The 27,544-nt window shown below is 37.8% G+C and overlaps 1 protein-coding gene across 11 annotated transcripts in view; it reads left to right on the top strand.

Annotated features, from left to right (window-relative positions):
* The window catches only part of QTMAN (queuosine-tRNA mannosyltransferase), a 364,313-nt gene that overhangs the window by 106,681 nt on the left and 230,088 nt on the right, over positions 1-27,544 (top strand). For all 11 annotated transcript variants that reach the window (XR_012664354.1, XR_012664353.1, XM_048868636.2 and 8 more), the window contains 2 exons: positions 23,043-23,210; positions 27,304-27,477. Coding sequence is in view for 9 of the 11 variants with exons in the window: in XM_048868636.2 (XP_048724593.1) it covers positions 23,043-23,210; positions 27,304-27,477 (342 nt within the window). In the remaining 2 variants the exon portion in view is untranslated. The remainder of the gene's footprint in view (positions 1-23,042; positions 23,211-27,303; positions 27,478-27,544) is intronic.

Here is a 27,544-nt window from a genome sequence, read left to right as displayed (position 1 = left end):
TTTTGTTTTTTGTTTTTGACTAAAATAGTCTCATCTGGTTTAACTAAAATCTTTGCATTACTTGGCGGTGGTTTCTTTTGTATGTGGTGCTTAGAGCTCATTGAAGCTCAAACGCTACAGGAAATGCAAATCATGCAAATCATCCTCACACTGACGATGTACAGTGGGGTGATTGAATGGCAGTACGTATGGCTCGTGGGCTGACCACATGAAAGGAGTCATTTAAAGACCAGATGAGCTAAAGCTGGGTTAAGTTAGACTATGTGTGAGCTTCAAAGCTTATAGAATAGCATCCTTTTTAAAAATAAAATTTATTTTATTAATAACACCTGCAGCAAGTTTTAATAGTGAGGAAATAGATGGACGCACATTACATTAAATATATGTCATACTTAACTCAGAAGGGAAAACATTGTTTTAAAACTCAGGTATGCCAAAATGTATGTATCATATGTTTTCTTTCATTTTTCTACGCAGGCAAGATTATTGGGCCCTCCATGTATGGGTGTGGGTGGAGGGAAGTTTGCTTAAAGCATTTTCTGTTTTTTGTTTAGACTTTTTAAAACAGCTTTAATTTTATAATATTTTGTAAAAAATATTGTGTCATAGTTTTTTCAGTGCTATTGAGGGGGTCTTTATTAAAAGTTTATCAATTTAATTCAATAGTTGCACATTTATTGGATTCAGTATATGCAGTGGCAGCAAAGAAGAAGTTATGTTGGTTTAAGTTTTCTTTTTTGTTTTTTAACTTGATTTGATTATTGTTTGTGAAACAGGGTTGAATTCAATATGCAGAAAATGTATGAGGACAATTAGAGTAAGGAAAAAACATTGAGATATAACTTATTTTCTTACATTAGAATCAAAATCAATGAAGAGTGAACAATTAAAATAAATTAAAAACAGTCATTTCCACTGCTGCTTGTCACCATTTGTATGGGCACAGGTGACTGTGGTTAGAGTGGCAGTCTTAAGAGGGAGTCTAGAAACATGATTTCCTTTTTCAATTTTACCATTTTTTTTAAAACCTATTAGTTAGGTGCAACACACAACAGAAGGTTGAGAAAAGTGTGTCTAGGACCTGAACCTGTAAACTTTATTGTGAGTAATCATTACTCACACACTTTGCCCCACTGAGTAAGGACATCTATCATTAGTAAGGTTTGCAGGGTCATGAATTATAATACACATTTCCTATTGGGTGTTCTTTCTGATTCATCTTTCTTCAAATCCTGCCCAACTATCTTTGAACAGATGTTTGTTACTTTTTTTCCTATTGATACCTTTGGCAGTTTGCTTCATGATTTAATCATGTGTGTAATTCTGTGAAATTCTATTTTCATGTCTTGCAGACTAGTTTGCTCCTTTCCTTTAAACTCAGTCCATGGTCTCTTGTTTAGAATAAGATTTCTTTTCAAACAGTTTGTTAAAGTAAGTTCATTCCTTTCCTTTATTGTATTGTGTACCTCGGGTCAGCACCAGGATTATGGTGATCTGGGGTTTTAGACAACTCCCCACACAGTGGCTGTGCCATGACATTCCACCCCTCCTCCCTGCCCCACCACACATCATACCATGACCCTGTCCTTTCTTAGGGTAGTAGGGGGCTGCCTATGCAAGAACCTTTGATGGGGGTCCACCACCACTCCTCTTTGGACCCCTCTCACACACAGTCCCATTCTGTGATGTTGTTTTGGGCCCTCAAAGAACCAGATTAACAACCTGTAAAAGGAATTGGGCAGTTTATACCTCTCAGAGCTGTTGGTTTCAGTGTATCTGCAAATGCAGAGAGTCTTCTCAGCACTGGGTATACTTGGATCATGTTGACAAGGTTTTCTTCACTAAGTAGGGCTAGATGCACAGTTTTAAAAAATGAAAGCGAGATCCTGAACTCATCACAGGATTGCAGTTACTAGGTCCTTTCTCTTCATGTAATTTCCTGCTTCATGTATTTCCTCATCTCAGGTGTGTGGCAAACATAATCATATATCTTGAGTATGATGCTGTGTATAGATTTTTAGAGATATGTGGTGAATAGCATTATGTCTCTTAAGATTAGAATTTGTTCTCCAATCTCCTTCTGAATTAGAAATACAAATTTGTTTTAAACCTTAATTTTTTTACCTCAACCAAATCCCATTTTCCATCTTAATTAAGGGTCTGATCCAAAGGCCACTGAAGTGAATGTAAGTCTTTTAACTGACTTCAGGCTCGGGTTCTAAATTAAAAAATATATATAAGCTATTTAAAGTTGAGGCTGTCACTTGGTGATCAAGTCACTCTGCTGGGCCACAGGTGTTGCAGAGGCCTCAAACTAATAAGGTCGCATACAATATCAGACATACTGCAATATCAGGGTACAATATGGATTATGTTTTTGTAAAATGAGATAAAAATGGCAACTGACCTTTTTTAATCATAGCAGTGTCAGCAGATAGTATGGCTGTGCAGCCCACATTCCTGTTTCTCCCTCCCCACTTTTCTTCTTATCTTCTTGATGATACTCAAATGACCCTAAAATATGTGTTCCTCATTTCTAATTCTTTCTAGTCCCCATGGCCTTGTCTAAAGGTAGTGTTGTTTCTTGGGCCAGTGACTCATGAAATATTATTTTCCTGAACCTTCACCATGATATTTCTCCTACACTGATTTCATTGTAACATAGCAATATCCTTCAAATTCAGAACTCCTGCATGGTAGCCTGTTGTTGACCTGCTGAGCATACATTTATACTTCTAACACACACACCTAATTTAAAGTAATATTAAGAATATGAAGAAGCAAGGCAAGATAATACTGAAACTACCTACTCGTCCCTAGATATTGCGAAACATATCGCCAAATGCTGTGATATCCAGATACAACAGATTACAGAAAAAACAGAAAGGAATTGTCACTTTTTCATTTATAATAATTTAATGTAGCTTGTTAATTGTTTTTATATTTAAGAGCGAGGAAATAAAGTAGAGATCCCGTAAATATCTGTCCCTTAGAGCTCAAGATTTTATAAAGGTCTTGAATTCTGCAGTAAATTTATTTGCTTTCTTCCAGAAAATATACTAAAGATGTAGAGAGAAAATTAATCCCATACAGTCTTAGAGTTACCGATTGTCCAGAGTTTTTAAAAAAGGATCATCACACTTTCCAAAGATTATCTCCAGTCACCTTGACAAACATCTTGACAAAGATTTGCTTTTCAAGACACCTTAAAATGATACTGTATGCATTTCCAAGGCATGGTTGGAAAAACTGTTGTTTGGAGAATGTGATCAAAAATATCTCATTAACACTATTCAGTTTTTATGGGTAGTAGAAGTTGGCAACTAAACAGTTCCATCAGCTTCCTGTGATCTTTTTTCAAAATGGAAAAGACTCATTCATTCTTTTGATACAGCAAATTAAATATCTTCAACAGTTGTCATGGTCATAGTTTCAAATAGTTCAAGTTAGGATATTACTACTTCATAGATATATATTAGAGTGAGGTAGAACAAAAGCAAAAAATAATATAAGAAATCTGAAGACATGAGATATTGAGTTGCTGTGGCCTTAAAGTTACAGACTGAATGTCCTGTATACCAGATCTGAAGAAGAGCTCTGTGTAGTTTGAAAACTTAACTCTTCGATCAACAGAAGTTGCTCCACTAAAGGATATTACCTTGCCCATCGTGTCTGATTCAAGAAAGCATTCAGATTCTATGATGATTAGGGACATATAAATACATGGATGAATAGCCACATATAGATCCTTCTAAAATTACAGATGAATTGAACAGTGGTTATTGATAAAACATAGGCATGGTATTATGGTTTGAGCACTGGACTGGAATACAGGAAATTCTGAGTTCTAATCAGAGTACTGATTCCCTCTGTGGCTGTAAACTAGCCACTTAATACCTGAGCCTCAAGTTGTGCATATGTGAAATGAAGATAATAATGCTGACAGTGAGCACACTTTAAATGTGTCCTTTTACTGTTAAGTAAGGCATTAAAAATATGAGCTGATATTCCCTTATATATAAAATAGTTCTTTTAATGCCTTATTTAATGGCAACAAATTAAAAGGGAACAGCTTAAGGACATCCACTGTATTGTATCTACCTCTCAGGGATGTTGGAATAAATATTTGTTTGTAAAACACATAGAAGTTTAAAAACATTATACAAGTACTAATTATTATTTACAGAATGGGCAAATCTCAAAATGTTCCAAAGCTGAGCTTTAGTTTGCTTTCTCAGCAAATTGGGTTGAAAATGTAACAGGAACAAAATTCAAAGCACTACCATTTCCAATCTGTGCCAGAAGTGCTGTGAGAACAACCTTTCTTGTGATATTTTGGCATGTCTGGTTTCTTTTTTGTCTAAGTGGAAGAATTGCAAGGGAATATGCAAAAAAAAAAAAAAAAAAAAAAAGAGAGAGAGAGAGAGAAAGAGATTCCATATATTTTAGAACTTATGAAAGGTTTGGCTTGAGTCAGGTTCTAGAAATGGGTGAAAGATTTGGGGGATTATTTTTTTAAACTAGCTCATCCATCCATATGGTAAATGTATATTGCATACTAATGTAGATAAAGTATTCTCTATCAATCTTGTTGGATTTTTAACCATGAATTAGAGAAAAATTAAATAACAGGTTAATATTTTTAAAAACTTTGAAAGGATTCAATGTATTCATACATTTTAAGTTAGCAGTCTTTCTTTTGAGACTAACACTTGCTGTACAGGCAGTCCTCGACTTTACGATGTTCGACTTACAATGAACAGCACTTACGACGTTTCTGAAATGACCCCCTGATTCGAATTGGTTTCGACTTTACTATGCTTGGTCCCACAATGGAATGTATTGCGGTTCCGAGTTACAACGTTTTGACTCACAGCGCAATTTTCAGGAACCAATTGTGTCGTAAGTCCGAGGACTGCCTGTATTCTTCTTTGAGCAATCTTTGGTCATTTGGTTTCTGAATTAAAGTTCTTACCTTTCAGATTTATGTATTTAGCACCTCTCTTCTTCCTCCATAACTTCTGCTGTATTTCTCTGATACTCTCTGTCCTTCTGGTTGGTCCCCTATCCCCAGTGTCAGCAGCACCAGATGTAGCAGTTGTTGCAAAACAAGCTGCCTTTCTTTTCATACTCACTCTCTTTTTTCTATCTTAGTGGGTGTCATAAATATAAAGGGAAGGGTAAACCCCTTTGAAATCCCTCCTGGCCAGGGGAAAGCTCCTCTCACCTGTAAAGGGTTAAGAAGCTAAAGGTAACCTCGCTGGCACCTGACCAAAATGACCAATGAGGAGACAAGATACTTTCAAAAGCTGGGAGGAGGGAGAGAAACAAAGGGTCTGTGTCTGTCGGTATGCTGGTTTCTGCCAGGGATAGACCAGGAATGGAGTCTTAGAACTTTTAGTAAGTAATCTAGCTAGGTATGTGTTAGATTATGATTTCTTTAAATGGCTGAGAAAAGAATTGTGCTGAATAGAATAACTATTTCTGTCTGTGTATCTTTTTTGTAACTTAAGGTTTTGCCTAGAGGGGTTCTCTATGTTTTGGAATCTAATTACCCTGTAAGATATCTACCATCCTGATTTTACAGGGGGGATTTCTTTATTTCTATTTACTTCTATTTTTTATTAAAAGTCTTCTTGTAAAAAACTGAATGCTTTTTCATTGTTCTCAGATCCAAGGGTTTGGGTCTGTGGTCACCTATGCAAATTGGTGAGGCTTTTTATCCAACATTTCCCAGGAGAGGGGGGGTGCAAGTGTTGGGAGGATTGTTCATTGTTCTTAAGATCCAAGGGTCTGGGTCTGTAGTCACCTAGGCAAATTGGTGAGGCTTTTTACCAAACCTTGTCCAGGAAGTGGGGTGCAAGGTTTTGGGAAGTATTTTGCGGGGAAAGACTCGTCCAAACAGCTCTTCCCCAGTAACCAGTATTAGTTTGGTGGTGGTAGCGGCCATTCCAAGGATAACGGGTGTAATATTTTGTACCTTGGGGAAGTTTTGACCTAAGCTGGTAAAGATAAGCTTAGGAGGTTTTTCATGCAGGTCCCCACATCTGTACCCTAGAGTTCAGAGTGGGGGAGGAACCTTGACAGTGGGGTTGCTAGAGATTTATGTTACCAGAGCACATGAGATAAAATGATCAGTCTCTATAGATCAGTGGTTCTCAAACTAGGGCCACTGCTTGTTCAGTTTGTTTACCTGCCACGTCCACAGGTTCAGCCGATCGCGGCTCCCACTGGCAGCGGTTCGCCACTTCAGACCAATGGGGGCTGCGGAAAGCGGCGCGGGCCGAGGAATGTGCTGGCCGCACTTCCTGCAGCCCCCATTGGCTTGGAGCGGCGAACCGCGGCCAGTGGGAACTGCAATCAGCCGAACCTGCAGATGCGGCAAGTAAACAAATTAGTCTGGCCCGCCAGGGGGTTTCCCTGAACAAGCGCCAGCCCTAGTTTGAGAACCACTACTATAGATTACACTAAAAAGTGTCAGAGTAGCAGCCGTGTTAGTCTGTATCTGCAAAAAGAAAAGGAGTACTTGTGGCACCTTAGAGATGAACAAATTTATTTGAGCATAAGCTTTCGTGAGCTACAGCTCACTTCATCGGATGCATTCAGTGGAAAATACGGTGGGGAGATTTATATACACAGAGAACGTGAAACAATGGGTGTTACCATACACACTGTAACGAGAGTGATCAGGTAAAGTGAGCTATTACTAGCAGGAGAGCGGAGGAGAAAAAACCTTTTGTAGTGATAATGAAGGTGGGCCATTTCCAGCAGTTGACAAGAACGTCTGATGAACAGCAGGAGGGGGCGGGAGGGAGGAATAAACGTGGGGAAATAGTTTTACTTTGTGTAATGACCCATCCACTCCCAGTCTTTATTCAAGCCTAAGTTAATTGTATCCAGTTTTCAAATTAATTCCAATTCAGCAGTCTCTCGTTGGAGGCTGTTTTTGAAGTTTTTTTGTTGAAGAATTGCCACTTTTAGGTCTAGGTCTGTAATCGAGTGACCAAAGAGATTGAAGTGTTCTCCGACTGGTTTTAGAATGTTATAATTCTTGACGTCTGATTTGTGTCCATTCATTGATTCTTTTATGTAGAGACTGTCCAGTTTGGCCAATGTACATGGCAGAGGGGCATTGCTGGCACATGATGGCATATATCACATTGGTAGATGTGCAGGTGAATGAGCCTCTGATAGTGTGGCTGATGTTATTAGGCCCTGTGATGGTGTCCCCTGAATAGATATGTGGACACAGTTGGCAACGGGCTGTGTTGCAAGGATAGGTTCCTGGGTTAGTGGTTCTGTTGTGTGGTGTGTGGTTGCTGATGAGTATTTGCTTCAGGTTGGGGAACTGTCTCCACAAAAGAAAAAGGACACTAAACTGTCTAAACTACTACATGCCACAAGGGACCACGACAGTGGTTCCCTTAACCCACCCAGCAATATTGTTAATCTATCCAACTATACTCTTAGCCCAGCAGAAGAATCTGTCCTATCTTGGGGCCTCTCCTTCTGCCCCTCCACCTCCACGAACATGATACAGTTCTGTGGTGACCTAGAATCCTATTTTCGACATCTCTGACTCAAGGAATATTTCGAACACACCTCTGAACAACATACTAACCTGCAGAGACCTTCCTACCAACACTACAAAAAGAATGATTCTGGGTGGATTCCTCCTGAAGGTCAAAACAACAGACTGGACTTCTACATAGAGTTCTTCCGCCGAAGTGTACGGGCTGAAATTGTGGAAAAGCAGCATCACTTGCCCCATAACCTCAGCCGTGCAGAACACAATGCCATCCACAGCCTCAGAAACAACTCTGACATCATAATCAAAAAGGCTGACAAAGGAGGTGTTGTCGTCATCATGAATAGGTCGGAATATGAACAAGAGGCTGCTAGGCAGCTCTCCAACACCACTTTCTACAAACCATTACCCTATGATCCCACTGAGGGTTACCAAAAGAAACTAGACCAATTTGCTCAAGAAACTCCCTGAAAAAGCACAAGAACAAATCCGCACAGACACACCCCTGGAGCCCTGACCAGGGGTATTCTATCTGCTACCCAAGATCCATAAACCTGGAAATCCTGGACGCCCCATCATCTCAGGCATTGGCACCCTGACAGCAGGATTGTCTAGCTATGTAGACTCCCCCCTCAGGCCCTGCGCTACCAGCACTCCCAGCTATCTTCGAGACACCACTGACTTTCTGAGGAAACTACAATACATTGGTGATCTTCCTGAAAACACCATCCTGGGCACTATGGTTGTAGAAGCCCTCTACACCAACATTCCACACAAAGATGGACTACAAGCCATCAGGAACAGTATCCCCGATAATGTCACGGCAAACCTGGTGGCTGAACTTTGGGTGCCCCCTCCTGCTGTTCCTCAGACGTTATTGTCAACTGCTGGAAATGGCCAACCTTCATTATCACTACAAAAGGTTTTTCCCCCCCACTCTCCTGATGGTAATAGCTCACCTCATCTGATCACTCTCCTTACAGTGTGTATGGTAACACCCATTGTTTCATGTTCTCTGTGTATATAAATCTCCCCACTGTGTTTTCCACTGAATGCATCCAATGAAGTGAGCTGTAGCTCACGAAAGCTTATGCTCATATAAATTTGTTAGTCTCTAAGGTGCCACAAATACTCCTTTTCTTTTTACTAAAAAGTGTGTTGCATATATAGATTCAAAGCAATGCAAAATGTATTTAATGTAGCTGAGGAGGAACTTTTATTGTGTGATCCCATTTCCAGATACTTAATTCTGGACAAATTTTCCTTCAGGATGAAATTAAATATTTTGGAAAGTTTGGTTAAAATTTGTTTGGTCATTTTTGTGCACTTTGCAAAGTTTGAAAAATTTTGATTGCAAGTAATCAATGATTATAATAATGTACAGTTTATATAGATTATAACATTCCTTATTGATTTACTTTTGATCTGGGCCAAGTTCTATTCTCAGATCCCAACCTGTATCATTTTTAATGTTTGATTACTGTTTAAAAAGTGATGAAAAAGGATATAAATGTAAAATATTATATATAACTTTATGGTTGAGATTTTGCATTGACAAAAATCAGGGCATTTAAAGTTATGATTCCCACTGCAACTTCAATTGCATATACTATACAGTATGTATTAAGATAGAAAAGTTATCACTCTATGAAGTAATAACAAATATTACATATGCATGAAGGGGCTTCATTACAGTTGAGGGGGAATCATACTTTGAATTTCCTGGCATTTTCATGTGTAAAATCTCACCATAATGTGTAACATAGATTTTCAATTATTACAGCTATGTTTTGTGCACATATATATTGAAAGCATTTTCATTAATATCTGATTTTTTTCTATACTTTTCTAATGCACTGCAATGTTGCCTGTTACTGACAAACTTCTGATAGCGATCATATGCCTCTAAAAAGAGAACTTCCTCAAGCAATATATCCACATGAAAACAGTTTGGAGATGCTCACATTCTTTCTCTGTCTCTCTCTCACATGTTACATTTTGGCACATCACAGAAGCAGGTAGCATATCTACTACCTGCTGTTGAAAGTGTTGAAGATACTGAATTATTTATTGTATCTTCTACACTATCCAAAATCGTTTTGGGTAGTTTGACACATCACGGTCTTCCATATGGATACTTCATGGTGACAGAGTTGCCAGCTGCTCAGGTTTTGTGACAGTCTCAGTTTTTCAAGGACTGTGTTAGTTTTCTTGGGAGAATCCTGCTTTTCTTAAGACGCCCATTCTTGTGGAGGGGTAACAACCTTTAGGGTAGACACATAGGGGTGCCAATATTTGTGAAAATTAGCTACAAAAGAGTTAGCTGCCACAAAATTTTTTTAAAAGGCATTTGAGTTATCTTTAGGGTTTTAGATGCTCAAATTTCATTTCAGAGTAACATAGTATTAGAAAAACTTGAAATACATTTTTCACAAAATAATGTGCTCCTATCAGCAACAACCCTCAAACTTCTACATAGTGTTTGGAGATCAAGATGCAGAACTGACATAAGAAACAATCACTCACCTGATATGTTTGAGTGACACCAGAATTGTAAAACTGCTTAATAAGGTGCTTGAGGTCCTGATCCTTTTCTTTTCTTAGAATATTCAAGATGCGACAGGAGATTCTTAAGCAGAACTTCTTCTCTAAAAGCAGAAAATGTATTAGTCCTTTAAATGGAGTAATGGTTTTAATTGTGCAAAACTGCAAAAACATTGAGAATCAGCCTTGGTCCGAATTTGCCCTATGTTTATGAACTCATGGCTTGTTAGATTTTATGATGTTTCTGTACTGCCCATATAAAACTTGCACAGTCTTTTTGCGGGGGGGCTAGAGGTGAGGGGGATCTGTTTTTGCTGCTGTTTGCTGCATTTTGAGTTTAACCTGGTTCACTGGGATAAGTCTTTGGGGAAGTCAGATGCTGTGGTCCAGAAAGGCCATCGATACCACTTCTGGTTGTAGTGACCACTATGTAAACCCAAACCAGAACCATGTAATTGGTTCACTGTGAGATTTGACCATGAAAAAATAGGGAACTAGATGAAATGTAGAGCCTAGAAATTAGAGAGGCACTATTCGGCACTCTGTGTCTGCCCTTTGTAGACTCTTTCTTGATGAATTTGTGGATTTTTAAAATCATGCACCCAGTGGTCTTTTCCCTGGCCTGTCTCAATGCACCCGTCTATTCTAAGAAGAGGTAGAACTAGCTTCCCATTCTGCACTCCTCTTACAATGCTCCTCTTACGCCTCATTGTGCAGAGGGCCTTGTACAAGCCCTCTGCCAATGGTTAAATTTCACCTACTGGGAGTCCTCACCTGTAGATGTTGCACTGTATTTTGTGAACATTTTCTTAATTATTATTTATTCTTTAAGGTATCTGAAAGGGATGAAGAAGCTGTGAAACCATGGCTTTTCCCTTCCATCATCCCAGCTATATCTGTTTGGTCTTGACCCTTTCTGTTTATTGAAGCAGAGGAGATTATGTATTTCATGGTGAGCAATCTGCCCTTAAAGTGAAAATGTGTATCTGTTAGTAATTAATTGTAGTCAAATATAATTACAAATCAGGAAGAAAATTATTACCATACTCTTAGTAAAATTCAGGATGTTTCAGTGCCGTTACCTAAAACAGAGAAAGCATTCTTTAAAGAATCTTTTGTTGAATATAGAAGTCATATCTCTAAAAGAATCTATTTCAAGCTTACTTCTTGATGTTATAGTTAAATAAAAAGTATGTATCTAGTTAGCTGTTGTCTGAAACCCTTTTTCAGTGTCTCTTGAATCAGAGGGCATATAAAAAGTGTAATACAGATTTAGGGCTGTAGATTTTAGAGCTTGTGTAAATCAGTGTCAGAAATTAGTAGATTTGCACTAGCTGAAGATCTGACCCTTAAAATTGGAATCTGAGCTAAACTTTAACTTGGCTTTATATCTGATTGTATGAAAATATTATGGTGAGGCGCTGAAGTAACATTCACTGAACCCAAATAGCTGGGACTAAAGACAAAATAGTGAGCACATTTATCTGTCCACTTGAATTGTTAAAGGGTGAGATTTTTCATAGTGCACACCATTAGCATAATTTGTTTCCCATTGAAGTCAACAGTAGTCTTACCTTAAGGGCTTGTCTTCACCCACGGTGCTACAATGGCGCAGCTGTACCACTGTAGAACTTTAGATAAGATGCTACTATGCCATAGGCATAGTTAATTCACCTCCAATCAACATAGCACTGTCTACGCTGGGGGTTAGGTCGGTATAATTATGTCACTCAGGAGTGTGCATTTTTCACACCCCTGAACGACATAGTAATACTGATATAGCGCTGTAGTGTAGACCTGTCCTTAGTTCTAATAGGAGCATTTAGTTCAACACTGGGTGCTTTTGAAAATCCCATCCACAGTGCATATCCTTGATAGAAGAAAAGGAGTACTTGTGGCACCTTAGAGACTAACCAATTTATTTGAGCATAAGCTTTCGTGAGCTACAGCTCACTTCATCGGATGCATGTAGCTGTAGCTCACGAAAGCTTATGCTCAAATAAATTGGTTATGCTCTAAGGTGCCACAAGTACTCCTTTTCTTTTTGCGAATACAGACTAACACGGCTGTTACTCTGAAACCTATCCTTGATAGGTGTCTGAAGATGCATATCCCAGTTCTCTACTCTATTCCTCTTTAGGCATGCAACAGTGGTTCTGGAAGACCACCACCACCACCAAAACCAACAAAAATAGTCTGAAGGGGACTGACAGGATTTTGCTCAGATAGAGATGGGGTTGATGTATGGGAAATTTGGTTGGATGGAAGGGATGATATACAGGAAATCCTTTTGAGTTTGCCACACAGGAAGTTCCTTACTTTTGGAAACTGTATCCCGGGCCCATGTATTAATGGGACCAAGATTTCCCAATACACCAAGCAATGGGGCATAATACTAGAAAATATTATTTTAACAAATACATCAAAAAGGCATTGGGCATTTAAAATATTTTGCACATATAATGAAAAAAACAAAAACAAAATAAAACCCTTTAAAATAAATGAACAAATAGGAATCATGAATATTTACTACTTATATTTTCCTATGTACGTATAGTAATTACAACAACAAGAAAAATATTTTTCTTTACAATTAATATTTGTAAATATTTATGAAAGTACATAATAAATAAATATGACAAACACATGACCTAATTATGATGAAAGGGATGACAACCTTGTGACTTGTTCTGAAAAATAAAGAACATTACAGTAGTAAGACAATTATTTTTTGTAAACATTTCAAATTACTTTCTGTATTTTAAAAAGCCCTTAATTTATAGAATATATTTTATAATATCTATAAGCCTGCTTGACAATAATACATACCACATGGGAAAGAAATTAGTTAATTTATTATTTATTATATTGTATATTGAAATATATTATCATTTATTAGTATTTATCATTGTTCAGAAATTCAAAGTCATGTTGTTTTAAGGAAAACAGAAAAGCTTTTTTATGTTTTATTGTAATTTATGCATTCTCAATATATGCACATAAAAATATAACTTTTAGAAGAGATCACATCCAAATTATATATGGTATTAAACCAAAATACCTCATCTAGTATACATTTAATTAATAAGAATATTTGATGTACAATTAATGTTTAATTTTAAAAGATAACATGAATCCAAATCCTCAGGCCCATGTGAACCTGAGTAGCTGGTCTGGTCTCATAGTGACTTAGTGAGACCGTAAAGCAGGGAGGGAAGAGTGGTCCCTAAAAGATATGAAGTCACTGCTACATCCCAGAGGCTAGTAGCCACTTGTTCATCCTGACACACTTGCTCCCCAGGGAGAATCCAGTTACGAGTGTACTACCACATTTCTCTGGCCCTTTCTCTGATCTCACATTTTGCATGCTGGTGTACAAGAGGTCACCAAGGAGCTGAGCTCCATGATGCGCATTGCTCTATCCAAATCTTGCCCCTACTTTCCTGAAGGGCTGGTTCGCACTGATCTCAGTGCAAAATTTGTCCCTTTAAAATAGTATTAATTACTCTAATATTTAGATATAGTTAATATAATTTCATAACAAAACTGTGCCCCATATTCTTCATAGAGATATTATTATGATATGCTTATGGCATAACTATGATGTATTTTATGCAAGATATGTCATGTGAGATGTCCCTGAAAAGGCTATGATTTACTGACTATGACTATCCTATTTGTATGCTTGTATCATTTTGGTATCTGAACTTAGGAATACTGTCTATGCATCTATTACAAATGTGTAATATTTGTAATAGATGCATAGACTAGGCAGAATTCAGTCAGTCTAGATGACTGGCTGGGAAGGGCCATTAGAGAAAACAATAGGCCTTAGAAGAAGTTCATCTCCCACAGGGAAGCCTTCCTGAGGATGCTACAGACAGCTTCCAAGTCGTGGCTGCTATGACACTACAGGGGCATGTGACCTGATCACTTGGTACTGGACTACATCTTGGAATACCAGTGTTTTTCCACTGAAAGGCGTGGGAACCAAATTTGGAGACAAAGGGTTCTTGCCATATGCAAAAGCTATTTAAGGCAGGGGAGTGACATCGTCGAGGCTCTTCACTGACTCCCCACCCAAAGAAGACTCTTGAAAACACCTGAAGAACAAGGACTGAACTGGGGGGAAGAGCTGAACCCAGGCTAGAGGGATTTCTAGCCTGTGAAAGGAATACCTGGGATTTAAGCTGCAAGCAAGTACAGCTTGCCTTTAAGAGCCTGCAGCCAGTTTAAATCATCATTTTGGTTGAGAATTTGCTACTCGTATCCAATCTCTGTAGTATATTAATCTTAGATTGCGTTTTTGCTAGTAATCTGCTTTGATCTCTTTGCTATCCCTTATAATCATGTAAAATCTAACTTTTGTAGTTAATAAATTTGTTTTTGCTTTATCACAAACCAGTGTGTGGAAGTTACAAGTTGGGGTTAAAAGCTGTTGTATATTTCCTCTCCACATTGAGAGTGGGAGGGAAATCTCATTAGTGTATGCTGTACAGATCTCTATGCAGTGCAAGACAGTATAATTTTTGGATTTACCCTCCAGAGGGGAGTGTGCACTTGAGTATCTGGGCAGTTCCTTCACTGAAGCCTTCCCATGCAGAGCTGATCTCAGAATCTGTATGTAGTTGTAGCTGTGTATGTCCCTACCTGTATGTGTGCTGGAGGGGGCTTGAGGGCTTGTCGCAGCAATACAGTGTAAAGGGAGACCACGCTGGTGGGTCAGGCAGGCTCAGTGGTACCCCAGTTCCCACTGGGGGGTCCTGTCACAAAAACATAACCATCATTCATGGTATGCCTCATTGACCAGTTACTATTTATTTGACTTGCAGTAGTACGCATAAACCCTAATTCAGGATCAGGGCCCCACTGTGCTGGGTTCTGTATAAATTCACATCTAGCCATGATCCTTGCCTTAAAGAGCTTGCAGTCAAATATATTATGAAATACAATGATATTTGGGATAAAACTGTATGAATGTTCAAAACTGTAGAACTTACACAGCACATTAGGATTGGAAGTGAGGCTGTTTACCACATCCAATTGAAATTTTAGGAAGGAATTTTATCTAGAGATAGAATATAATAATCTAAATCGTAATTTGGGTGGAATACAGTAATCACCTCTAGTCTTGTGAAAAGTGTCCTGGGATTTTTAATTAGTACAGGAAGTCAAAAATCTCAAGACAAATCTCTTATCCAAAGAGTGCACCTCCAACATCACAGTGTCTTAAACATCGTGCAGTTTGGATGTATCAATATAGGTTCAAATAGCACCATCTAAAGAATATTCCTTCTTGGGTTTTCCCTAGAGGTTTCCTGTACAAGTACTGATCAGATATAATTCTGGATCATGAAATTGTAAGACCTATTATAATACATATATGGGAAGAGTTAATAGCGCCTACACTGATTTTCCTAAGTGCTGTGTGTTTCAATCACAAACTTTTTGCACAATCTTGCAAAAAAGATGTATGGACTTGAATCTCCACTCAGCTAAGGAGAGCTTTATGCTGCTGCTGTGAGCTCTAAATCTGCCACACCTTCTTCCCTCTTCAACACACCCTCTATTTTACCACACTGAAGGTAGTGGATCCGCCTTTGTGCTGATAAAAATATTTTGCGAGTTACTATAGATGTAAGTGAAATTAAAATGTAAAGCTTTTTATATGTTACTGCTCTTCAGTGTTTTACTATAAAAAATTTAATAGACAGATCTGTGCAGAACTCAGATTATCCTGTGCTCAAATCATGGCCCTGATCCTTCAAATACCTAAGCATGTGCTTAACTTAATTCACATAAGTAGTCCCACTGATGTCAAATGGGCTACTTGCATGATTAAAGTTAAGCACAAGCTTATGTCTATGCAGGACGGGGGCTTGTAGAGTGTGTGTTTACTGGGCACTGAAGTCCAAAGCAGTTCAGCCTGTCTTTGAAGAGATGTTGCTGCTATATTTGGGATTAATTCTGGTTGTGTTGGAGAAGTGGTCATTTAAAACACTGCAAAATGCTTGGGACACTTTGGGGTGATCACTAAGAGCAGATGGTTGTTTAAGAAAGGTGGTCTTGGCTGCAGGTTTCAGGGTAGTATGTACGGTAGTTATAATGTAAAGAAATGTACTGTATGTATTAACATGTTTGTAGTCTTGATAGGTTTGGATAAGAATACCATAATAGCAGTTTATATGTACTTTTTGTGAGATGGTAAGCTAATGATGTAGCTCTTAATTTGAATTTAGCAGACATTTTAAATATAGGTTTCTCTTACAGAAACAAAAGTTGCAATTTAAAGCTCTTTGGTGGTCTAAAAACAGCTTAATTCTCTAGTAGTGTGGTAATAAGTACTAATCCAGCTTATACAGTGATTGTAGTATGTCATGTTTGTGAAAGATTGCCTAACTCTGCTTTCTCTGGGTTTTATGTTAATTTTTTTAAATTAAACATAAAACCTTATAACATCTTTATGCTGAGATAAACTGTTCAATTTAACTTGTGCTCAAGCAGCAGCTGTCAGGAATTATCATGTTTCCAGCGTTCTTGCTATCACCTTGTGTCCTTACCTCCTGGAAAGACTCAGTGGGATGATAAAGCTCACCTTGTTAGGATTTATTACTTAAATAATAACCTGAGGTAAAATGAAAGTTGATGTCACATAGAATGACAACTGATATATATTTATGTCACACATTACATTGTAATAAACTTCCCTTTCCTCCCCTAGTAGTAGGTGTTAAGTAGAAATACTCTTCAACATATCCTCCAGTGCCCTGCATGAGTCCATTAGCCATATACATACTCCTCTGTGGGCATGTTCACAATGACTTGTACTGTCAGGTGTTATTTAAGCTTATAATGCCTAAGGAAATTGGTTATTGCCGGTAGTTAAAGCTCTTGTACCAGTAAAGAAGCAAAGCTGAGGGCAGCTAATATGTGTAGGTTTATGTTACAGAACTCTGGGACGTTTTTAGGGGATCAGTGAGGACATTTTATAATACCATTATGGATTTATATTTCATTTGCCGTCACAGTAGGAAAAATAAGCAAAACCATTCGAATTCTAAATTTGGGGTTTGCCAATAATTATAAAACTTGCTCTTGTCATTGGTTAGTTCATGATACTGGTAATGAAATAAGAAAAGGAGTACTTGTGGCACCTTAGAGACTAACCAATTTATTTGAGCATAAGCTTTCGTGAGCTACAGCTCACTTCATCGGATGCATACTGTGGAAAGTGTAGAAGATCTTTTTATATACACACAAAGCATGAAAAAAATACCTCCTCCCACCCCACTCTCCTGCTGGTAATAGCTTATCTAAAGTGATCACTCTCCTTACAATGTGTATGATAATCAAGTTGGGCCATTTCCAGCACAAATTAACATGGCTGTTACTCTGAAACCTGGTAATGAAATGTGATTTTGTTGGTAAAAGTCTTACCACTTTTTTAAGATTTAGCGGCTTTAACCCTACTCTTTGTATCTGAGTGGCTAAAACACTTATCCAGGACCTTATTATTTCCCTCCTTTATTACTGCAAACCTCTTCCTTTTATGTGTCTCTGATGCCTACCGCTTTAGTTTGTCCAAAATGCTGCTGCAATGATTATTGTCCATTGATATAACCATGTTACTTTTTTCTTTGAATCGCTGCACCGGCTCCCCCTTACACACCACATCAAGTTTAAACTGCTCAGCTTCACCTTGAAGGCCCTGCACAACTCTGTTGTAGCCTATATCTTGCATCTCATTTCTCATAATGTTCCCCGTCCTTTTTTTCTTTCCTCCCTCTCTTGCCTTTGTCTTGTTGCATGCTGCCTTATATGGTTTCAGTCTGAATATGCCGTATTTCCTCCCTTTGCCCATTCAGATCTCTCCTAAAGAAATACTTGTTTTGCCAGAACCACAGATACTAACCTGCATCAATCAAATTCTCTTTTCAGCCCAGCATATAAGAAGGAAAGGAGTCATCTTTTATATGGCATAAAAACAACAAAGTTAGATGTTCAAGTCTAAGTTCATGATCCAATTTGATTGTTTCAGGTGTTGCAAAGTGGATAGCAGAGATTCCACCAAGATATTATGTGGAACATTGGTTGACAAGATGTTCCATAGTTTGAAGTCTGTTTCTGCAGTTGCAAATAGGGTTAGTGTCTTAGTTCCCATTTGTGGAGAGAGAGGCACATCTGCCACGTGATGTGCGAATGTGGTTCAAAGTGGACAATATTTTTTTGGGCGGGGGCAGGAGGGGCGAGCCACTGGGTTCTTCAGTTGGATCCCAGATGAGATGTTTGTATGGAATGTTGGTATCCTTCCCCTTTGCTTGCCATTGATCTTCCAGGGAAAATCCTGATTCTTTGAGCTCTTGCACTGCAAACCAAAAAAGTTTTCTAGATTGGAGTTTGAATCTCAGCTTGTTATTTAGATCTTCATGTATTGACAGATCTTTATTTCCTTGGATACAATTGGACTCCAGAAAAATTCTCTTGTCATGATGAATTTGGGGTCAGTGGATGTGTGCAGTATGGGAAGCTATGGTTGTGGTGGTGTTTTTACTGTACCATGTGATTTACTGTAATTTTACTTTGAATCAGTCTTCACTGCAGATGATGTCAGAAAATTCCTACATCTGAGCCATTCTTTTTAAGTGACAAATCTGAGGATTTGAGGAGTCAGTAGAGGAGGTTTTGGAACACACTGATACATTTTAACAGCAATATGTCATCAGAACCAGATGGTATTCACCCAAAAGTTCTGAAAGAACTCAAATATGAAATTGCAGCTCTCATTGTGATATGTAACCTATTGCTGAAAACAGCCTCTGTACCAGATGACTGGTGGATAGCTAATGTGATGCTGATTTTTAAAAAAGTCTCCAGAGGCAATCCTGGCAATAACAGGCTAGTAAGCTTAACTTCAGTATCAGGCAAATTGGTTGAAACTATAATAAAGAACAAAATTATCATACACATAGATGAACACGGTATGTTGGGGAAAAGTCAACATGGCTTTTGTACAGGGAAATCACGCTTTGTGTTAACAAACATGTGGACATGGGTGATCCAGTGGATATCGTGTACTTGGACTTGCAGAAAGCAAAGTTCCTCACTGAAGGCTTTTAAGCAAAGTAAGGAGTGGTGGGCTAGAGGGAAGTTCCTCTCATGGATCAAGATAGCAAACAAAGGGTAGGAATAAATGGTCAGTTTTCACAGTGTGGAGAGGTAAATAGCAGGGGCCCCTAGAGATCTATACTGGGACCAGTGTTGTTCAGTACATTCATAAATGATCTGGAAAAGGTGGTAAACAGTGAGATGGCAAAGTTTTCAGATGATACAAAATTACACAGGATAGTTAGGTCCAAAGCAGACTGCGAAAAATCACAAAGGGATCTCACAAAATTGGGTGACTGGGCAAGAAAATAGCAGATGAAATTCAATGTTGATAAGTGCAAAGTAATGTACACTGGAAAATATAATCCCAGTCATACATACAAAATGATGAGGTCTAAATTAGCTGTTACAATTCAGGAAAGAGATCTTGGAGTCATTGTAGATAGTTCTCTGAAAACATCCACTCAATGTGAAATAGCAGGCAAAAAGGCTAACAGCAACCATTGGGAAAGGGGTAGATAATTAGACAAAGAACATCATAATGCAACTATATAAATCCATAGTACCCCTACATGTTAAATATTTTGTGCAGTTCTGGTCACCCCATCTCAATAAAGATATATTAGAATTGGAAAATGTCCAGAGAAGGGAAATGAAAATTATTAGGGGTTTGGAACAGCTTCCATATGAGGAGAGATTAAAAAGCTTCCATATGAGGAGAGATTAAAAAGACTGGGACTGTTCAGGTTGGAAAAGTGATGGCTGGCGGTGGGAAGATATGATAGAGGTCTATAAAATCATGAGTGGTGTGGAGAAAGTGAATAAGGAAGTGTTGTTTATTCCTTAACGTAACACACAACCCAGGGGTCACACAATGAAATTTATTGGCATAAACTAACATAAGGAAGTACTTCTTCACACAAAGCACGGTCAACCTGTGGGACTTGTTTCCAGGGCATGCTGTGAAGGCCACAAGAATAATTGGGTTCATAAAAGAACTATACATTAATTGAGGATAGGTCCGCTTCCCACAGCTCCCATTCATCAGGAACGGCAAACCGCGGCCCCCGGGAGCTGCAGGGGGCTGTGCCTGCGGATGGTCAATGTCAGCAAAATGTCTTGAGGCCCACAATCAGATTGTGGGCTGCAGGTTGCCCACCACTGATCTAGACCATTCCTGACAGGTGTTTGTCTAACCTGCTCTTAAAAATCTCCACTGATGGAGATTCCACAACTTCCCTAGGCAATTTATTCCCATGCTTAACCACCTTGACAACTAGGAAGTTTTTCCTAATGTCCAACCTAAACCTTGCTGCAATGTAAACCTATTGCTTCTTGTCCTATCCTCCAAGGTTAAGAAGAACAATTTTTCTCCCTCCTCCTTATAACTACTTTTTATGTACTTGATGGACCATTGGTCTGACTCAGCATGGCCATTCTTATGTTCTCATGTTTTTATGTACTGATTCTCCTGGTGGTGGTAAGATGAGAATCAATGAGTGACATGTGGGAGCTATGTGTCTGGATGGATGAGCAGTATCTGTAGTAGATTAAACAAGGACCAGTGAAGAGGTTCATAGGGTTTTATTTTTATCAGCTTCCCATGTTTTTCCTGTTTGTTTTTGAATGAGGTTTACATTAATCTTTATTTCGTCATGTGTCAGTGGTATGTGAGGCTTCGTCTGTTGTCACACCAAGATAATTCAGGGTGGGATTGTGTTTTATCTGTTGGCAACAGAAGTCCACATGCTGTTCTGTCATAGCCTTTGGATTACTTAAATGAAATGCTGACATGACTCTTGGTGGGATTTTCATTTTAGTTTCAGCTTAAGAAATATCCTTCCATGGTTTAAAGTCCTTGTTAGCAAATTGTTCTGACTGCACAATCACACAATCTCATCAGCATAAGCAAATTTCCATGGTGATGTACAAGGAAGGTCACTAATATAGATGTTAACCAAATTGGTGGTGGGACTGATCCCTATGGTAAACCATCATTGAGAGTACATGGTCTGCTGAATCTGGTCAGCAAGAAAAACATGAAACTTATGATTGGTCAGAACTTCAGAGAAGAATTTTATCATTGCATTGTGTCGGATAATTTTGCTGGCTTTCAGAAGGGCCATAGGTGGTAGATATGTCTAAGAGAGCTGCCCCAATCTTGAGTTTTCACTGGAATCCCACCTATGTGCGTATTGTTAAGACTAATACTTGGCCAGTGCATCTTTGACTTGGCTGGAAACCAACTTGTTCATTCAGTAATGTTCCTGGGCTTGGCAATGGTCATAGCCTCACACCAGATTGTGGGAGAATCCCTGAGGAACGATATAGGAGAACAGTGCTACCCCCATTTCTGTACCTTGGCTACAGGGTTTTAATAAATACTGGAAAGATGCCCTCAAGTCTTGCATCTTTCCCAGCGTTTGTAAGTGAGAAGGTCTTGTTTATCTTCTCAACAGTGAAAGTCAGTGATGAGGGGGGTAGTGAGCTTTTGTAGCTCTCTGTGCACTTTGCATTAATAGACTTGTCCCCTGGTGGTTTTGCGTTCATAAGAAGTGTTCTTGTGATCACATCAGCTAAGACCTCAGGGTTTTACATTTCTCTGGGTTTGCAGACCCAAGAGGATGTAATAATAGCCAAGAATTATGACTACAGTGAGTAACGTCCAAAGATTCAACTGTTTCAATCCCTCTTTCATGGAGGGTTAAATTTGGTGACTCTAGTAGGGATATTGTAGTGTTTATGTCATCAGATGTTTGGTACTCCTGTAATAGTCTTTATGTTTTTGGTTGTGAGCATCAGGTTACAGAAAAGAAACTCTTTAACCAAACATTGTGTTTGCATCATTAGAATGAAGGATGTACTGGCAAATTAGTGAGGAACATACTGTGTCTATAATCGTATATGAAAGCTTAATGTTTTATTTGAGATACATTTCTGATTTCAAATATTTGCCTTGGTGCTGAGGAATTTAGCATATGTAAAAATATCTACAGATATGTGGCCACTACAGAATGGAACTATACGTCAAGATTCTGCTACCAGAAGACATTAAATATCAGCTTATATACTATGGGTGAAATCCTGGCCCTATTAAGTCAAACTGAGTTTTGCCATTGACTTGAGTAGGACCAGAATTTCACACTACTCATTTAGGTAAGTTAACTTTCTGATTGTTTATTAAATTATATCAAGGGCAAGAAATCAGTGTGCTAATTTTCTTTGTGCGTTGAGTTATATATAATTTGAAGGATATGAACAATTTTATGGACTATGAAATGGTAACTGTACTATCGCAATATTGGGGAGCAGGGCACAAAACAACAAAAACATGTCATGTAGAATGCTTAAAAAAATGGGAAAAGAGCTGGAGAGAGAAAAAAAGACCACACCAGATAAGTATACTACATAAATCAAAGGGGTTTATGTCATAACATGAACATGTGCCATTCCTGTTCATATATTGAATTTCAGTAGTTGGTTGCATAAAGAAGTAAAGTGTAATGAAACTGGCAAGCAAAGTATTCCCCAGTCAGCCTTATCTTTGTTCCATTTGTCCTTTAGATACAGCTTTTCTTGCCTTTTTCAATAAAATCCGTCCAGCTTTTTTATTTTGCATTTCTTTGTAACTGAGCTGAGAAGACCAATGATTCAACGCTTTTCTAGCTGAGTTCTTAGCAGCTGCTTTTTAAGAGATCAAAACTTAGAATGCTGCTACATGGTATTAAGGCTTAGCTATTGATGTGCCCCTATTGGGGTTATGTATTTCTGGGGGGGGGGGGGGGGGGTAGGCAGAGAGGAAGGGACAGGGTGACCCTTCTGAGCATGCTCATAGACAGTAAACACTACTTTCCTTGTTTCTTAGGATCCTCTTTGCAAGCTCAGTGCTTAACCTGACTGAACTTATTGCCCTTCGGCCTGACCTTGGCAAATTGAAAAAGGTCCTTTACTTCCACGAGAACCAGTTGGCATATCCTGTACAGAAGTGCCAGGAAAGAGATTTCCAATATGGATACAACCAGATTCTTTCATGGTAGGTGTTTCTTATACCATTATGTGTTATTTAATGGCATCTTTTAAGCATTTTTAAACCTGGAGAGTCCTGTGCTACTTAAACAACAACACTGTTACAAACTGAGATACAAATATATACAATCCAAAGGAGGTGCTAAGTCAAGTGCTTTGGCAGAAACAAGTAATAAAGTACTTCACATGTAGCCTCATCTCGAGCTATTGTTCAAGTCTACCTGTGTGCTAAAGGACTACCACTCTACACCTGTAAATTTTGCTAATTTTCAATTCATACCCATTCATCGCAAACAAGATGCTGTACCTCAAGTACACTTAGCAGAGAGGCAGTTAATCAGCTCTTACTGAGCTATAGATTTTAATGCATCCAACTGAATTAAAATAGGGCTTTTCCGGGGAATAAACAAAAATTAAAACATAATGCTGCAGTTTTGTTTGTTTGTTTTAAAGGAGTGAGAGCAGTAAACATATCAGATAAATCCTTACATTTCTTTCTTTTGGTATTCAGAAATTGTGCAGTGCTAAAATATCCAGACATTTTAAAGGCTGTTGTCCTTTATTGTTACTTAAAACAAATGTATTTCCTGAATCTAAGTTAATGAAAGAAGTTAATAACAGCACACTGAAAAGCTTTGTGATTAGACACTCTACAAACAGAAGTGAATTGTAAAGCTGAATTGGTTTGAATTGAAATAAATTCATTTGGTTGATCTATCTCACCTATTTGTTATTAGAAGACATATTAGAAGCATGGATTGAATATTTTTAAATACATATAAAATATTTGCATCCTTGTAAAATGAGCCAGTTGATATTCAGATTTCTCAAATGATAATCTTTATATATAGAGAGCATTTTCTAGATCTGTTTCTGTCATTGCATTTGCAAGATGCTTCAGTTATTAAGTAGCAATGCTGTGAAAATGTAGTGAAATGGCTGTATGTACTTGGAATGCATCCGATGAAGTGAGCTGTAGCTCACAAAAGCTTATGCTCACATGAATTTGTTAGTCTCTAAGGTACCACAAGTACTCCTTTTCTTTGTACTTGGAATGTATTTTGAAAATAGTAGCAGCCATTTTGAAATTTATTGATATAAATATATGGTGTTGGGTGGTGAAGCTGAGAAAGGAAATATCTAAAAAAGATGTATTTTAACTTATTTTAGTATTGTAAATGCTGTAATTTTCTGAGTTTTTATATTACAGGACCTTTCTCTTAGTTAGGAAGAGACATCCAAGAATGCTTGTGTCAAGGTTCCTTCCCCACTCTGAACTCTAGGGTTCAGATGTGGGGAACTGAATGAAAGACCCCTTAAGCTTATTCTTACCAGCTTAGGTTAAAACTTCCCCAAGGTACAAACTTTTACCTTTTGTCCCTGGACCTTATGCTACCACCACCAAAGTGTCTAACAAAAATATTAGGGGAAGTGCCCATTTGGAAACGTCTCCCCTCCAAAATATCCCCCCAAGCACTACACCCCCTTTCCTGGGGAAGGCTTGATAAAAATCCTCACCAATTTGCATAGGTGAACACAGACCCAAATCCTTGGATCTTAAGTACAATGAAAAAGCAATCAGGTTCTTAAAAGAAGAATTTTAATTAAAGAAAAAGTAAAAGAATCACCTCTGTAAAATCAGGAAGGGAAATACCTTAAACAGTAATCAGATTCAAAACATAGAGAATCCCTCTAGGCAAAACCTTAAGTTACAAAAAGACACTAAACCAGGAATATACATCTCATTCAGCACAACTTATTTTATCAGCCATTTAAACAAAACAGAATCTAACGCATATCTAACTAGATTGCTTACTAACTCTTTACAGGAGTTCTGACCTGCATTCCTGCTCTGGTCCCAGCAAAAGCATCACACAGACAGAGAGGACTCTTTGTTTCCCCCCCGTCTCCAGCTTTGAAAGTATCTTGTCTCCTCATTGATCATTTTGGTCAGGTGCCAGTGAGGTTATCTTAGCTTCTTAACCCTTTACAGGTGAAAGGGTTTTTCCTCTGGCCAGGAGGGATTTAAAGGTGTTTACCCTTTTGTGACAGCTTGCTTCCATGTTTAGCCTAGAGTTGCCTTTGTACATTAGTGTAAATGCATAATGTACATATTTTGAACATTTTTTGGCTCTGCAAATGGACATTTTTAATGGCAAAAGAGAATATATCTTGTTTATATTTTAGCTACATTGTTTCTGCCTATTAGCAGTCACCTGTAAAGGAAAAAAAAATGTTGTCCCCCCCCCCCCCCCCCCACACACACACCATATGATATTAAAGAAGGCCTGAAGTTTTTAATGTTTTAAGGTTGGTTTTTTTTACCTTAGAAATGTCAGGAACGTTAAGTCTTGTCTTCTGTTTTTGTTCAAAGACTTCCTGGGGGACAAGATAACTGGGCTGGGAGCTTTCTCAAGTCTGTTTTGTGGTGTTAATCTTTAGGAAAGAGAGCTTTTCTCCCAAGTGTTTGTCAGGAGTTTGTTACATAGGTGTTGACAAAGTTTAAATAGTATGACTAATATTCCTTCCCTTTTAGTTGCTCAGGTTTCAGTTTCTTGAGATGATAGGATCTCTCCAGTTTGCCAGTCACACTTATAACCTTCAGCAAAAAATGGAGTAGACAAACCTAGTATTTCTAATGTAAAAAGCAAGCAGAGATACAAAATGTGCAGGCCTTTATTATATAATGGGTAAAAGATCAAGCTTTTCTTTTGTATGTCAACTATAAGTCTATTCAAAGAGGTGGGCTGGCTCACTAGTTGTTTTAACTTGAGAAAAACAAATGGTAAAAAGTCATAGGTGGAGAGGAATGGGAGATTTTAAAAAAAAGTTCAACTCTCATGGTCTAGTTAAAAAGGATTATTTCTCTCTCAAATGTTTCCTTGCTTTTCCTGCTGAGTCCTACTGCTTTTGTGAGCATTTTCCATTTTCATTCTTGGCCAGACAGCAGTGTGAGTTGTGAGGATGAATGACAGGTTTTCACTTCAAATATACTTTTCACCAGTCCAGTGACTTATGAATACATGTCCCCAATGTATCTTATGGCCCATAGGTCAGTATTACAATATGACATACTGAGAAAATCTAATAGCCATAAAACATTTGTAACTTTGTTATAATATTACATTTGTGCCAATATAGTTAAGATTGTGTCAGCACTTCCAGAATAAAATTCCCAATTTTTCATTGTTTGATACTTTTGCCTTTTCTCCAGACTGAAAACCTTAGCTGAGAAATCACACATATATAATTTAACAAAATTGCAAAAATATTGGTTCTACTGTTTTTAAGAGGTAATATTGAGGGACAAAATATTTTCTGTATCATGTCCTGTCTTCTGCTAATGTACCAAAATTACGTCTTAATTATTTTTTAAAAATATATAACTGATTGATTAATCTATGATGTTATGACTTTGTATATGTTTATTGTTTTATAAAAATTTCCACGATATCAAATATTTTGATTCAGGGTGACTATGTGTCCATGGTTTAAAATATATAATTATAATTATTTATCTGTGTTCCGGTTAACTGAAATTCTTGGTTAACCAAAGGTGTCTCAGTAGGTACGTGCACTGAGCAATTTTATCTCCTTTTTCCCAGTTTAACTTTTTTAGAAAGTTTTAGATGTCTCTGAAATATTCAGGGGCAAAAAGGGGTTGTGGGGGATTGTACTATAGTTTATTTAATGTATTTTTTTCATGATAAGTGCTAATAGCAGCAAAAGTATTCTTACAATCTAATGAGTAAAAATTGACCCACGTATAAAAGAGAATTTTCTTAAAAGATCAGAATGGCTGTGATTCTTCAAAATAATAATAATAATAATAAACATTTATAATTCAATTTTTAAAAGATGTTTTTTAATAAAAATTGTTAAATAACATTTAATGATGAAACATATGGACAGAAACCAAGAAATTTCAACTAAGGCTGACACTTTCTCTTATTCATCTGATACGATGGAATCCCAACCTTTAATTTGGAATTCTTGCTTTGCCAGTTAGTGTCACAATATTTATCTTACATTAGCCTGGCTTTAAAGTAATTCTGATTTTTCTTAAAGAACATTGTATTAATTCTAGCTATATTTTACAGTTTGGTTGCTGATATTGTGGTGTTCAACTCTGCTTTTAATATGGAGTCATTTCTTACATCTATCGGAAATTTTCTGAAGCTGATTCCTGACCACAGGCCTAAGGATCTGGAAAAAATAATCAGACCAAAGTGCCAAGTTCTTTACTTTCCAGTCAGGTTTCCTGATGTGAGCAGGTCAGTACATTTGACTCCATTCTCCATATTATGTCATAACTTGTTTCAAATCTTTCTAAACCGATAG

This window comes from Caretta caretta, chromosome 11, assembly GCF_965140235.1.
Source record: "Caretta caretta isolate rCarCar2 chromosome 11, rCarCar1.hap1, whole genome shotgun sequence".
NCBI classification, from domain to species: domain Eukaryota; kingdom Metazoa; phylum Chordata; order Testudines; family Cheloniidae; genus Caretta; species Caretta caretta.
The sequence above is the reverse complement of the archived record's forward strand: the minus strand, read 5'-3'. Positions and strand labels throughout refer to the sequence as shown.